Source organism: Poecilia reticulata, linkage group LG21, assembly GCF_000633615.1.
Source record: "Poecilia reticulata strain Guanapo linkage group LG21, Guppy_female_1.0+MT, whole genome shotgun sequence".
Classification (NCBI taxonomy): domain Eukaryota; kingdom Metazoa; phylum Chordata; class Actinopteri; order Cyprinodontiformes; family Poeciliidae; genus Poecilia; species Poecilia reticulata.
The window spans coordinates 23,537,634-23,552,236 of NC_024351.1; the positions used below are offsets into that span (position 1 = coordinate 23,537,634).

Sequence of the window (14,603 nt, forward strand, 5' to 3'; positions counted from 1 at the left end):
AATTTGAGGGAAGTCTGATAGCATCAGAAAACATGGAGAAAATATGCAGTTTGTGTTTAAATACAAAAAAATAAAAATTGATTTTGACACAGCATCTAAGAATGAGACTAAGTCAGATTCAGAAATGCAAAATAAGATAAAGTCAACCAGGTGAAAAAATAGCTTACTTAAATATATTTTAAATAGGCAATATTTTTCAGAAATACATTTTAAATGTTATCATTTGGATACATTTTAAAGCATATATTCAAAATTTAAATTATTTTTTAAAAACAGGCTTCTAATAGGTTGCTTTAAAATCTATTTTAAATATGTACCAAAATATATTTTATCATTTCAAAAGTAATTATTTACAAACAGGCAATATAATACTTGTACTAAAAATAGTAATTATGTGTCATGAAGTGCTGTGAAGAGGTGGTGAGGATGTCGCTGAAGACCCAGGTTGGAATGAATAAAAGGTGATTTAATGATGAATCCAGACGCACTAAAGTCCAGGCAGCCCAGATTGAGCGGAAGGCTAATGCTCACATGGTAGCAACAGGTAACCATCAAAAATACAATGACGGCAGACTCGAAAGCGACAAGACAGCTAGACAAGGACCCAACAAGGCACACATACACAGAGGGTAGTCAGGGAAACGAGACACAGCTGGGAACAATCAAGGGGTAGACAGGACAACACCGAGACCCAATAGACACAGAAACCTAAAATAAACACAAAGAAAACTCAAATCCTCACATTATGATTTTGCAGTAAATTAACTGCACGTTTTTCTGTATGAAAAATTACAGTCTGTAAATTTTAAACTTGTTTTTATTTAAAAAAGTAGTCTCGTAGGTTTTTTAAAAAACATCAGTAAAGATTATTATTATTATTATTATTATTATTATTATTATTATTATTATTATTATTATTATTATTATTATTATTATTATTATTATTATTATTTGTTGTTGTTGTTGTTGTTGTTGTATTGCAGACTTCTGCCCAGGTCCCTCCTGAAAATGAGATCTGGATCTCAACGGGGTTTACCTGGTTAAATAAAGGAAATAAAAATTATTATTATTATTATTATTATTATTATTATTATTATTATTATTATTATTATTATTATATGTCTGGTGTATACATGCATTTTTACTTAATTTGCAACTTACTTTCATGATAAAAGAAACTGTATAGGTATATGTATTCATTGTTCCAGCGCAAGAAGGTAGAGCAGAGAAATATGCTGATGGGATGAAAAACCCTGTGGAATTACTCATCCACTGTTCGTACTGTAGCCAACAGGATTATCAAACTGTTGCATAATATTCTATACACCACTTATTGGTAATTGAAACAAACTGGGGCAAAGCAATGCCCTAATGTGTTTTGATCATGGATCATAAGGTCCGAGTCCTGGTGTAAGACAAACAGAATCTGAGGAAAGATCAACGAGGAGGGGCGTGGAGGTGCAGCGGTCAGCCGCGTCCTGCTGCAGGCGTGGGGTTTCCACGGGACCTCCGGGTCCCACCCACTGTGAAAACAATGCGTCTTTAGTTGGTGTAGAAGTGGTGATTCTGAAATGACATCAAGTGACTGTAACTGTCCAAAGCTTTCCACCTCTCTCACCAGTAGGATCAACGTGCGCCGCGGTTTTATTGACTCGGCGCTCACAGAGTAAATCCGTGCCATTTGACTTGTGCAGATTTGCAGGCTAACTGCATCCCTATCGTCTAAGAGATTAAAGACTTTGACGTTTATGTATGCATTCTTACTATGTTCTCGGTGCGAGTCATGCTCGGAGCGTCCGGCCGGTGCACTGACAGACTCTGGAGTGGTCTGCACATCTGAGCGCTCTGGAGCAGAAGGCTGTGTCTGTGGACGTCATGCATACGGATGTGGTTCTGTTCAGCGTGCTGCTCTGGATGGTCGAGGTGTCCGGACACAAGCGCACCAGAGGGCAAAGTCTGCATCCGTATAGACACATCAGGTCAGTGCAAAGTGAACGACATTTCAGAGATGATGTCTCTGATTTAAAGTTGTATGAAGGTTTAGGATTGCTTTGACAATAATATTCTGAAAAGTAGAGTGCTTCACTATAGAACCAAAATTACGTAATTTCGAGAAATAACTTAATTAAACAGAAATAAATCACGGAACAAATAAAGGTCGCATCTTCCTAATGTCAGAAAGAAAGAAAAAAACAGTTAACAGAAAGAAAAAGAAGCTTTGCTCTGTTTTAAACTCTAGTCAGCATCTATAAGATGTCGCAGTCCCAGTGTGGCACTGCATTGCTTTTTATTTACATTTAATCATTTTTACAAATAGAAGAAAGAAACACAATGCAGCACATGGTACCATCAGATGGAGTAGCTACCTTTTAGTCCCACAACTTTTACATTCATCTAATGGGTCATTTTTGCATTTGATGTCTCCTTTACTGTGTCAGTCATCTATAATTAATTTCCACTCAAGTCTACGATTTCTGTTTATACCAGGATGTATTTCTGGACTAGTACTTAACTAAACAATCAGGGATAACTTACAATCCACTAAAACTCTGTCCACTGTCATATAACAAGTGTATCATTTTCTGCTGGTAACAGAGTTCTGCTCCATTCTGATGGTTGCTGTCTATATTCCCCCAAAAGCTAATACTAATAGCTCTGGAGAAGCTTTACTGTCTGATAAACAGGCAGATGAACTCTCACCCTGAGGCAGTTGTGATCGTGGGAGGAGATTTTACTCAAGCAGTACTTAAGACTATGCTACCCAGACTCATAATTTTTTGAACAGACAAAAATATCCTGGATCAGGTCTACTGTAACATCAAAGGGGCATACGAGGCTGCTGCAGGTCCACATTTAGGACTGTCTGACCACATCACAGCTGTACTCATCCCTGCCTACTGACCGCTGATCTGTAGTTCAAAACCTGCCATTAGAACTGTTCAGGTCTGAACTGAGGAGGCTTCCTCATCACTTCAGGACTGTTGTGAGATTACTCAATAATAGGTTTTTAAAGAGAGCTCAGGTCTCTGGATCTGAGGTTCTGTCTTGTGTGCAGTCCTGCACAGATGCTGTCCTACCCACCAAAACTATCAAGGGTTTACTTAATCAGAAGCTGTAGATGGATGGAACTGTGCGGTCCCTGGTCAGAGCCCATGATGCTGCCTACCGGTCATCTGACAAGTTAGCCTACAGTAAAGGCCAAAGAGATCTGAAATAAACCCCAGTAACTATGAAGTGCTTTGAGAGGCTCATCCTAAAACACATCAAGGATAACCTTCCTGCTGGTCTGGACAGGCACCAGTTTGCCTACAGGAGGAATCTGTCCACAGGGGATTACACAGCCCTGACACATCTGTAGCATCCTAACACTAGGATGCTATTCATCGACTTCAGTTCAGGATTTAATACCATCATCCTGGTGAAGCTGATAGTGAAGCTCCATGACGCAGGACCTTCAACGTAAGTTCTTGCCTTTGGATCAAGAACTTTCTCACCAACCGGCATCAGGTGCAGTGAGAATAGGGGGCACAACATTTACAAGAGGTGTCTCCTACTGTGCTGAGAGAGTGATGATAAAAACTGAGTGGATCCCAGTTTTTTTTTAGAAACTCAAGCTAATTGTTTGTCTTCTTGTAAGGTGCAAAAATATTTTCTGTGATTGATGTTTGACACTACAAACTGCCCGCACATGAAACTTCAGACCTGACAAGTTTTACTACAGTAGGTATGATCATTTTACATTCTGCAGTGATTTGTCTCTGTTCTTTCAGCTTGTCAGAACCTGATGATGGAAATTCTTAAGGAAAACTATGTGGATATCATTGCTGTGTGCAGTCAAGCAGCTGCTTGGTATGAGCAGTAGTGCAGTCCTTCATGGGAAGACATCACTGTGGTTTTAGGTTAGGTTTCTTCATCCTAGGACTTAAGGACAAGAACACATTCTAATGGACATTAGTCTCCTCTGGCACGGTTTGACCCTGCTTTGTGACCGCTACTGATGAAAGTGACTGTGGGCTGGGCGCTGTATAATAACCCAGGTGGCACAGAAGGAGGCACACTATGTGCAACAGGACAAAAGTACTCTACTGATGGAAAAAAGTTATTCCTTCTGTGTCAGATGCAGAGTACTGGAGAACATATTTATGGGGCTGATGTTTCACTCTACCACAGACCACCAAATGAATCAATAGGACTGGTATGCGTACCATCCGCTGCGCTGCCTGCCTGCTGTGTTTCGATCGGGATGTTATTTGACAGTCAGATTCTCAAAACTACCCAGCTGATTTCCTGTCTCATCTCCCCCACCCGGTTTCTTCCTGTCTTACATCAGATGCTGATCCTGAAATAGTAGACTGTCTTTACTTCCAGTTGCTGATTTTCGGCTCACATCTGAAAGTGGATATTCTGCCTTCATCAAATCAGCTGAAGTCGCTTAGTATGAAATCTGGAATGAACTCTCAATTCTCAGTAATTATGCTACCAAAGGCTCAAGGCTGATTGCGCCGATCCCAGAAAGACCCAAAGTGATCAGGTCTTTCTGACTTACACTTGTAAATAACCAGGGGATTGTGTGCACAAACTTAAGATTAAGAGATCCCTACTTTAGAAGAAAAATAGACTCACAGGTTCAATCTACTGTAACTTCATGTATCCTGTGATGTAGCTGCAGCTCAGAGATGTGAGGCAAAGCAAATGTGCATGGAGGAAAAACTGCAGGAATACATAAACTCTTTAAACCTTCCCCAACCTTTTTTCCTTTCTTTTCTCCTTTCTTCTTTATCTCTGTATCCATTACATAAAGTTTCACATATATTTCAAGTGGAGCATCATGATGAAAGCTTGTGAAAGAAAATTTGTTGAGTGTCACTTTGGCACTCAGACAATAATTCTGAGTTCCCTTCTGCCAGACCGGACCCTTAAAGACAACAACAAAAAAACACACAGAACCATGCAACAATAATCCTTAAACTCAAAACAAAATCCAGCAGCAGCTCGACTCTGAGTTCATCCTGCTGACCAAGTTTCTGACCCATCTCTAAGGGAGAGACACCCAGACACCCTGCAGAGAAAACTCAAAGCAAAACACAATACAAGGTAAAATACGGAAACTCTAACCAAGAGTAAAACTCTTTCCTTATTCTCCAGCTGGGAAAATTACAGAATGACCCACACAATAAACTCTTTAGTAGAGTCACAATATCATGAAGCATTGCTATCATCTTCCTGTCTCATAACGGGTCAGGTGACATTCAGGGACAGAGGTTGTTTTCCTGAGAATAGCAAAGGATAAATCATGTATAACAAATATAATGGATTCCTGAATAAGAAATAAACTCTGACATGAGAACATCTTACACATGAGCTTTTACACATTGCAGTTCTTGAAACTGACTGTCAGGTATTCACATGATTGTTAGATAGCTTCCTGAAGTATTACTATGTATCTTTGGTACAACTGTAGCAGGAACAAACAATCAGAAGAAGGGCTAAAAATAAAACCCTATTTTCAATCTACTTGGACAAATCAAAGATCTTTAAAATGTTTTAATGGCCTGTCACAGTCAAAGGCTGTCTGTCTCCCTGCAGTGCAGTTGTCAGAGGATTTCAGATTTGAGAAGATTAGATGATTTTACTGGTTTTAACTGGAGATTTATTCAGTGAAGCTACAGCCTGCGTCATGGGGTTAATGGATTACTACAATTTGTTGCAGTTCTATTTCACGTCATCCTGAACCTTAGGAACTTTTGTGGTCACAACTATGGTGATGTTCTTTGTGATGTGCCCCTGCACCCTAAGGCTCTGCATGTGAGGAATGATGGAGTGAGTGAAGGGAGTTGTCCAGGGTAGAAATGCCCTCCTGTCAGCTCCCCACCAGCCCCTGTAGGAAACCCTGTCTACAGATATTCACCCAGGGAGAGAGAGGCCCATGGTCCATCAACACCATGGCAGCAAATTAGAAAGTATTAATGACTTTCTTCCACGAATACAACAATAAGACATCTATTGGTTTAAGAATACATAATAAATTAAGTTTCTTAACAGTTGTGTCTGATAAGCATATTAACAATAGTTATTCTGCAGGGTTACACTTGAAATATGCTTTTCATGTGGAGTGTAAATGGCAGTGGACAGTAGACCAACATGATCCTTAGTATAAATACTCAGAGACTTCTCTGTGACTAATGTGAAACAATACATCTCTGTATGGGAGAGCCTTGGGCCTGGGCCTGCTGCATCTCAGATCCGTCTTATGTTCAGAGCATCACAAAGTGGAGAATCAAATGTCAAACAGACTTCAGAGCAGCTGAACATCTAATGCTGCTTCTATAGAGCAGATCAAATGTTATTTATTAAAACAATTTAAAGGTGGCTCATTTAAAACAACCGTAAACATTCGTCTCTTCCATTCTTGTGCTTTTTGGTGGCCAAACATTCTAGATTTGTATTTACTTTCTAAAGAATAAAGTAGTTTTTCTAATGTAATGCGACTGTTAGAGATTTAAATAAATTAATAAACAATATAATGTTACTGCAGTTTATAAATTCTGTTGAGTTTCTCTGAAATACATGACTGTTAGACCATTATTCTTTTAGCTCCCTTATTGCTATAATGTTATCTAATAGTGCATAATAAAATGTCGTCTTTTTTCTTATTTCAGATTGACACAAGAGATGTCTCCACTAGGACTCAGCCACAAGACTGGCAGGTATTTTTATGTATTTATCTATTTTTTAATTAGGAGTATAACTGATGCTAGTTGAAAGTGGAGATTAAAGAAGCGTAGTGGACTTTGAGCCATAAGGTCAACATTTTAATCACACCATTGTTTTTGGTATCTACAGAGACAGATGGCCCAGTTTCATGTTTCTCACTAAACCCTATATAATCCTTCCTCAGCCTTTAGAATTAGGGAATTCATCAGATTATTTGCCTGTGAAGAACAACCTCAATATGGAAAGCTATAATGGTAAATACAATGAACTAGTTGAACAACATCATGTGTAAAGAACTAGAAAACTCTCACCTTAAATTATTTTTGAAAAAGCAGCCATCTTAAAAGAATAAGTAAAAGTTAATAAAAGTATCAAATATGTTAAACATCCAAGACCCAGTTGAATTGTTATTCAACTGCTCACCAAAGAACACACCGTATTTTCCGCACTATAAGGCGCACCGGATTACGAGGGGGTACCCACAAGTTTCCAGAATGACGCTGCTGCACACACAGTTTTCGTAGTACACGATTCTGCCGCTAGGTGTTTGTTCCACCACGCCTTCTCAATCAGTGTGCCAAGCGGCGTTGATGTGGAAGGTTTCATCTACCCGCAGTGAATTTTCTTGTAAGAGCTGTTTTGTTTTGTCCAGCCGTCGTTTTTCTTCATGGAGATGTTCTATGAGCGGCGCGGCTGAAGCTTTGCTTCCTGCTCGGGAAAAAAAGCATCGGAAACCGTTCAAATGTTGAAGACCRCTTACARGGATGACGCTATGTGTCAAGMTCAAGTTTACTCGTGGTTCACCCGCTTTAAAAATGGTGAAATGTCAATTGATGATCAACCGCTTTTTTCCGGAGCAGGAAGCAAAACTTCACAGCCGCGATGTGAAGCCGGAAAAAAGCCGGTGTTGATAAAACAAAGACCCCAAAGACATTAATTCTCACTCTTTCTTTAATAATTAAAGTTTCCCTTATTTTCTCTCAGCCCGATATTCAAGAGAAGTCCAGATATAACTAAAGCCAGGGCTACGAAGTCAGAGCAGCTGCTGAGGATAGATGACCACGACTTCACAATGCGACCAGGGTTTGGAGGTAAGCGGCTCATCTTTTGGAACCTTCTGTGCAGAAACTCGTAGGTTATGATGTGTTTTCAGGTGCGTTGCTTATAAATATCCAGCTGATTTTCTAGACTCGACTGTCGATACCAATCTACGCTCTCCAGGCTTGGTTCTTTTATTAACATAGTAGTGAGAGCGCCCAGTCCTGGCTGGCAAAGATGACATAACAGTGGGATTACGGTGGAACCATGCTGTTGCAAGCCAGTGATTAATTACTGAGCAGCCTGTCTGTAGCTTTCGATTTCAATAACTGCCATCTTAATCTGCTCTATGACTCAAAGCTGGAGTCATTGTGAATTGAAGTCTCTCACTTGGATTCCTCTATAGATTCATAATCTCAGATGGAGTTTTTGAAATACTTCATTCAGTTAAAGGCTATAGCCTAAATGACTCCACAGATACTAAAACTACCAGCTAATGAGACTGAGTACATATTTTAGAAGAAGACTCCTTATTTGAAGCAGTCAGCCAATCCAGGCCTCAGAGACTCTTGGGACATTCTCCATACTTTTCCCAGCATATTGAACACTACTGAGGCAGTAGGACAAAGCAAAATTTTGCTTTGGAAATGAACTGCACAACTTCAGAGCTGGATGTTCCAGAAGGAAGCTGTTGTGAACAACAGCCTCCTTATGGATGTTATTGGCTCTATAACTGACCGTGTCATATGGGTTGTTACTGGCCACTTGGACCAACCAGAAGCAAAAGATGATATGAAGCATCTAGAGATGGGAATAAGCCCTACATTTTAAAACATTTGAAGGTGGTTTAATTTGAAAATGAAAATTCACCTGCTGCCTTGAAAATGACATTTAAGTCAACAAGAAAACTGTATTGGTTTTAACTCAGAAATTAAAGTTCATGAAGTTGATTTAACAACAAGAGACAAGTTGTCTAAACATTGTGTTTTAAATTCATTAATCTTGAATTGTGAGTTTTAACTTAACAGATTTAACCCCAATTTTTTCCCAGTCATGAAAATATTAAAATCAGATGTTATTGATAGCCCTTTGAACTAATCAAGGGAAAATAATTAAAAAAAATTTGGAAAAATATATGGGATAATAAGGTGTTCTTATACTAAGATGAGCTAAAAGTGCTTTTTCCAAATAAACATGATCATAATATGTGAACATTGTTTCTTTATTGGAATATATCTTGACACTGCATTACTTTCGTGCAACATTTGCTCTGTAAAGTACCAATTTTACTATCTGTATGTTCTAAACCAAGGTAAAATTGAGTGCTTGAGTGTTTATGCATAATTATATTGAACTTCAGTCAGTTGTAGTGTCATCACAGTAACATAAATCATAAAGATAACATCTACAGTAGAGGCTTTCATTTATATTTCTGAAAATTATGAACATTTGTCACACTGTCATACAGTAAGACTCAATAGAGTTAGTCCAGGAGTTTCCAACTCCAGGGATTGAGGGCTGGGGTCATGCATCTTTTCCATCCGTCTCTGCTTCAACACACCTGAATCAGGTGATTAGCAGGACTCTGGAGAACTGGACTGCATACTGAGGAGGTGATCCATTTAATTCAGGTGTGTTGGCCCAGGAACACACCTGAAAGTTGCAGGATACCTGGAATCAAAGGAGAGTTGTATGGCTCCTTCTCACCATTTGGTGACTTTGGTATTGTTCAATTTTAGGTTATTTCATCCTCTCCCACTTTCTATGTTCTTTCTTGAAGCATTCAATGTGCAATAAAGCCTTGAATTTTTCCAAGGCATGGGTGGTGCAAAGGCAACATCTCTGGAAACGATTCTTGCATTGACTGACCAGTAAGTGTCTTGGTCACATCTTGTCATAACTTGAAGAGAAGTGTCCATTTGAGATCAATTTAAATGACCTACTGACCTTATGCCAAACCTTTGCATAAGATAATAATCCACAAGCCACGATGAGCAAATTAGTCGTTCCTCCTACGACACATTTGTAAAATAATATCTGAAAGGTAAATGACCTGTAATTGTATAGTTCTTTATCAAGTTCAATTGACCTGAAAATGCTTTTCATCACATTTCGTCATTCACTCATTAAAACACACAGTCACACACTGATAGCAGTAATCTACTAGATTGTAGCTACAGCTTCCCTGGCTCAGTTTGACAGAAGTAAAGCAGTCATTCACTGGCACCACCAGGTCCTCTGACTACCACCAGCTGGCTTGGTGGGTGAGTTGTCCTCTTGATCAAGGTCACAACGTCTGACACAAAGTGGGGGTTCCAGCAGGCAACCGACCAGTTACAAGATAAACTCCAACCTCCTAGGCTACCATCACCCAGTGGTGGTGTACTTAAGTATAATTTTCATGTATCTGTACTTTAATTAAGTAGATTTAATAATGGATACTTTCTACTTTTTCTCCACTACATTTTACAGTAAGTATCTCTACTTTCTACTTCACTACATTTCTACAAAACTSTCGCGTTACTCGTTACATCTAAGTCGCACTGCGCTTTTTTTCCGTTAAAATGTGAAGCTCAGAGACTTAAGGTGGAGCCATAAAATCCAAGCAATAACGTGACTTACTGTCTGTTGTCACCCATCGCCTCCCCCWTTACTGGCACGCGGAGCTCCAGACATGCGCAGTGGTTTCCTCTGAGCGGGAGAAGATGTCTGTCTAATCGTCAGTAATATAATAGCGCTGCATAAATCATAGATATGGCAACATGTAAAATCTGCAGCGCTTCACTTTCACAGACGGTGGGGACTTCGTCCAACTTTTAGCGTCACTTAGAAGGAAAGGTTAAAGAAAGGTGAGCTCTGTTGACGTGATGCTAGCAAAGCTAGCTGTACAGAGACACATGTTGCATCTGTGATTAAAAAAAGTTGTCACTCATGCGCTGAATTATTGTGTGGAGGTGTTGACTGAGGTGTCGCATATATGGGACAACGCTGTGACCAAAGTCTGCATGGACTTTACCAAGCTCTGCCCAGAAACGCCCCTCGAAAGTCCCACGTGGCTGCATGTCTCACAAACAGAGCCTCGCGGAGCTTAGTTTCTATGTGTAAACATGGCGTCTTTCATTTCGACTGACTCTGCAGAGTATTTCTGAGTCGATTAGTTTAGCATTTCTGCYGGATTTTCAAAACATATCAGCCATGACAATGGACAGGGGAACCAACAAGTTCATGTCATCATTTTTGGATGACATCAAGGTGTTTGAGCCACGCGATGCCTCCAACATTGTGCGCGTCGAAGCTAAATGCTACCGGTCGATGAGAAAAACAGCAGATCCTCCCACCCTCAGCATAAATATAGCTGTGAACAAGATCACTGATGCCTATTGTTCTTGCAAGGCTGGGTAAGTCGGGCATTCATGGTTTTGAGGGTTACTTTTGAAATCACTGATTTCTGTTGGCAAATGTTTCAGTGTGCCTAGGCCTGATACACGGTACTCGGTGCTAGCGTGGCTAACACGATTACAGTTTAGTAAAAAGCCTTTTCAGGTTCACTAAACACAAAGAAAGCAAAGCAATAATACTTAAACCAGCACACACTCCTTTGTTCTTATTGATCCTACGACGGTTGAGCTGCAAATGCGGTCGTGCACAAGCTTTGATCCAAGCAAGGCATTCCGTTTCAGATTTTGGAAATCTGTGAATTTTAGTTCCACAAATATGATCAGGATACCTGACATCGCCTGTACAGATACCCTACTGACGGTGGAGAACCATTCTTTCTCAAGTCCTGACACAAAAACTCTGCCGGTCTGCTAGTCCACAATGTACATTAGCATGTGTTTACTACTGTAGCTTGTGTTTGTGAGACGGTCACGCGCGTGGTAGCTGCACTGTGACGTGAAATGGGCATTAGCCAATGAAAAGCGGCCCCTAGGGATGGCATGAGACCTCTGCGGATTGTGGCACAGAGATGGAAACAAAACAGAATGAAGAGTTTGAATTGATGCTGGTTATATTTATTTCAGCTCTAAGTATTTAATATCTAGGTGTTTTTATGGGAATGTGAATCTTTCAGATGAATTTGAGAAGCACTTTTGATAGGTAAACTTAATTTTATTGTCATGTAGCACGGGGTGCTGGTCTTGGTCTTGATTTGGTCTCGGGTTCAGTGGTCTAGACTACAACTTTGCTACGTGGCTCCTTGGTTCCATGTCATCCCCTGCCAGTTGGATTTCTTTCAAAATAAAAGTCACTAGTGGTAAAAADCATGAAGTTCATGCTATGTTAGGACAGGAGACGAGATGTTTCCATCCCTGAAATTATGATGCATAGAATCACACATCTAAGTCTAAACTATGTTACAGAGAGTAAACACAACATGCTTTATCTGTGGCATTGTTCATTAAAATGGCACATCACTGATGTTTTAAAATTAAATACGATCGGTTCACTTAATATTAGTGATTAGGTATTATTTAGCAATACTTTTAAAACTTAAGTATTTTTAAAAGCCAGTACTTTTTTACTTTTACTTAAGTAAAATGTTAATGTAGTACTTTTACTTTTACTTAAGTACATGTTTTTAGTACTTTCTCCACCACTGCCATCACCCTATTTACAAGTGTGCTTTTGAGATGGGCCACCAAAACGTCTTGAACCTGACCATGACACTGTTCCTTGAGGGATTTAGGTCTACACCTCTCATGTGCCCATTGATCTATTGACATCAGTCTCTGTATAGTTCTTTCTCATCTTTGTTTCTACCATGAAAATATTGCTGTTTTTCTAGTGGATCAGCAGTTTCTCATCTTGTGCCGGAACCTCATTAGGATCCTTTTTATTTTTAAAGGGTGCATCAGAGAGACAGTGGTCCCTTCATCATAAACTTTTACAGGTGGTAAAAGAGTGCTACATGACTGTTGAAGGGGGAGATCATCCTCTTTTCCCATAAACTGATCATATGTATTCAAAATCAGGCATGGAAAAGGCCCATCTTCCCCATATAGTCCATGTCTAAGCCACCACTATCATAATGAGTAAGGATTCCATTATTCTCACAACTACATTGTTATATGCTTTGTCTGGCTATCACCAAGTCCAACAGATCAAGAACCACACTCAAAATTAATCTTAAAAAAGAAGCTAGATATTGGAAGAATATGGTATGTATTTAAATAAGCTCACCTAGGTAAAACGTATTATCCCATCGTCAACATGTTTACACATCCTGCTGTCACACCAAAACTAATTTTTGTAAATGTAAAGGTGTATATCATAACTAGACACTTTAAAGATAATGTGCACCAAAAATGTTTGTATGTTTATTTAAACATACATTACTAGCCTCTTCTTTGGGAGGTTTGTGGCAGTCTTCTTCTCGACAAGGTGCAACCAAGATATAATCAGCTCTGGTCATGTGATAATTTACTCTAAACATGTGATACTGCATAAGTATTATCCAAACACTCTAAACTTTCAATGTTTGCTGAACATTAACTGAAAATTTAATCAGGAAGCTTTTTAGAGTCCTTGAAAGTGAAAAAGATTTATTGGTCACTATTGTGACCGGTGGGGTGAAATGGCTGTGTTTTAAACCTAATAATTATTTCACAATATGCAAAGAAAAACTTCCCTCACCTAGTTAAAGGGCACACATTTCTCTAATATCAAGTTAAAATAACTACTTATTTTTTCTTTGGAATCATTCAAATTCTTGTTTCAAACTACAAGAACAAAACTTCTGATCTGATGATGAATTCTATTAAACAGCACAGTGCTAACCTAAAAACTCTAGTTCAATTAATTTATGTAGTGCTATTTCACAACAAATTTTGTCTCAAGGCACTTTCCAAAAACTCATTTCAATTCACTCATGAATACATCCCAACAGATCTTCGTGACATACCAGGACAGTGAGCTCAGTTAGTTTTCTAAATTATAAATAGTTTCCTGTCTAAGACATACAGTATGTGTCAGACTAAAGGCCCTGGGGCCAAATCTGACTCACACATGTTTTCATGTTATCCTACAAGGATACATAAATTGAACCTTCAAAATAACAACTATATACTTAAATTTTATTCTATTAATCAAATCAAAACAGTTTCTATTTGTGTGCTGTCAATTTACATCAGTGTGAAAAGATGTTCAATATGATTTCATTTGAAGAAATGCTCATTGAATGGGGAGGCAGCTATTTGTTAATATTTTAACTGTTTGTTTATGGGTTTTATTAATACATTTTGGCACGAACCGAACCGGCCCTCGAGGACGTTCATGATCTGGATATGTCCCAAAATAAAAATGAAAATTAGTTTGACAAATTAGTTTGACACCCCTGGTCTATGGAAGCCCAGCAGATTGCATGAAGTCACTGACCTGCAGCACTCACTGCCCCTGGATGAGTAGTAGACAATCACTTGTGTTGTGACATTGACTTAACACCAGCAATCCCTCCTACCTGGAATGAATAAGAAATTCATTAAATGGCCATGGACCATGTTAATACAGGGCCACAAACTATTTGGATCCCTACATTTGAAGCTAATGAATATTGAAGGTACCATTTAAAAATCCACTGTCAGTGGGCTAACTGCAGGGTTAATGAGTGATCTGATCTCTCTTCCCTCCTCAAAGATCATAAAACTGTATGTGTTAGTAGCAGTTTCATCTGCCATCCTGCTGAGAACAACTCCTGACTACAACAGCATCATACTGAAACAGGAACAGTCAGAATGCGTATCTAACAGTGCTCCCTTTACACTTATGTAGACCGGAGAAACTTAGTGTAGAATAATATACACGTGTTATTTCATTTTATGATCTACAAATATCAAACAGTTGATATATATATA

The 14,603-nt window shown here is 39.0% G+C and overlaps 1 protein-coding gene across 3 annotated transcripts in view; it reads left to right on the forward strand.

Moving 5' to 3' along the window:
• The first annotated feature begins 293 nt into the window (after window positions 1-293).
• LOC103457991 (gamma-aminobutyric acid receptor subunit rho-1) overlaps window positions 294-14,603 on the forward strand; it is a 26,139-nt gene continuing 11,829 nt past the window's right edge. Inside the window, exons 1-4 of one of the 3 annotated variants that reach the window (XM_008398502.2) lie at window positions 294-544; window positions 1,782-1,979; window positions 6,660-6,707; window positions 7,699-7,805. In XM_008398502.2, coding sequence (XP_008396724.1) covers window positions 1,876-1,979; window positions 6,660-6,707; window positions 7,699-7,805 — 259 coding nt within the window. In that variant the 5' untranslated portion in view covers window positions 294-544; window positions 1,782-1,875. Of the gene's footprint in view, window positions 545-1,115; window positions 1,980-6,659; window positions 6,708-7,233; window positions 7,342-7,698; window positions 7,806-14,603 lie in introns of those variants that run through there. The other 2 variants (XM_008398501.2, XM_008398504.1) reach the window with 2 other exon arrangements.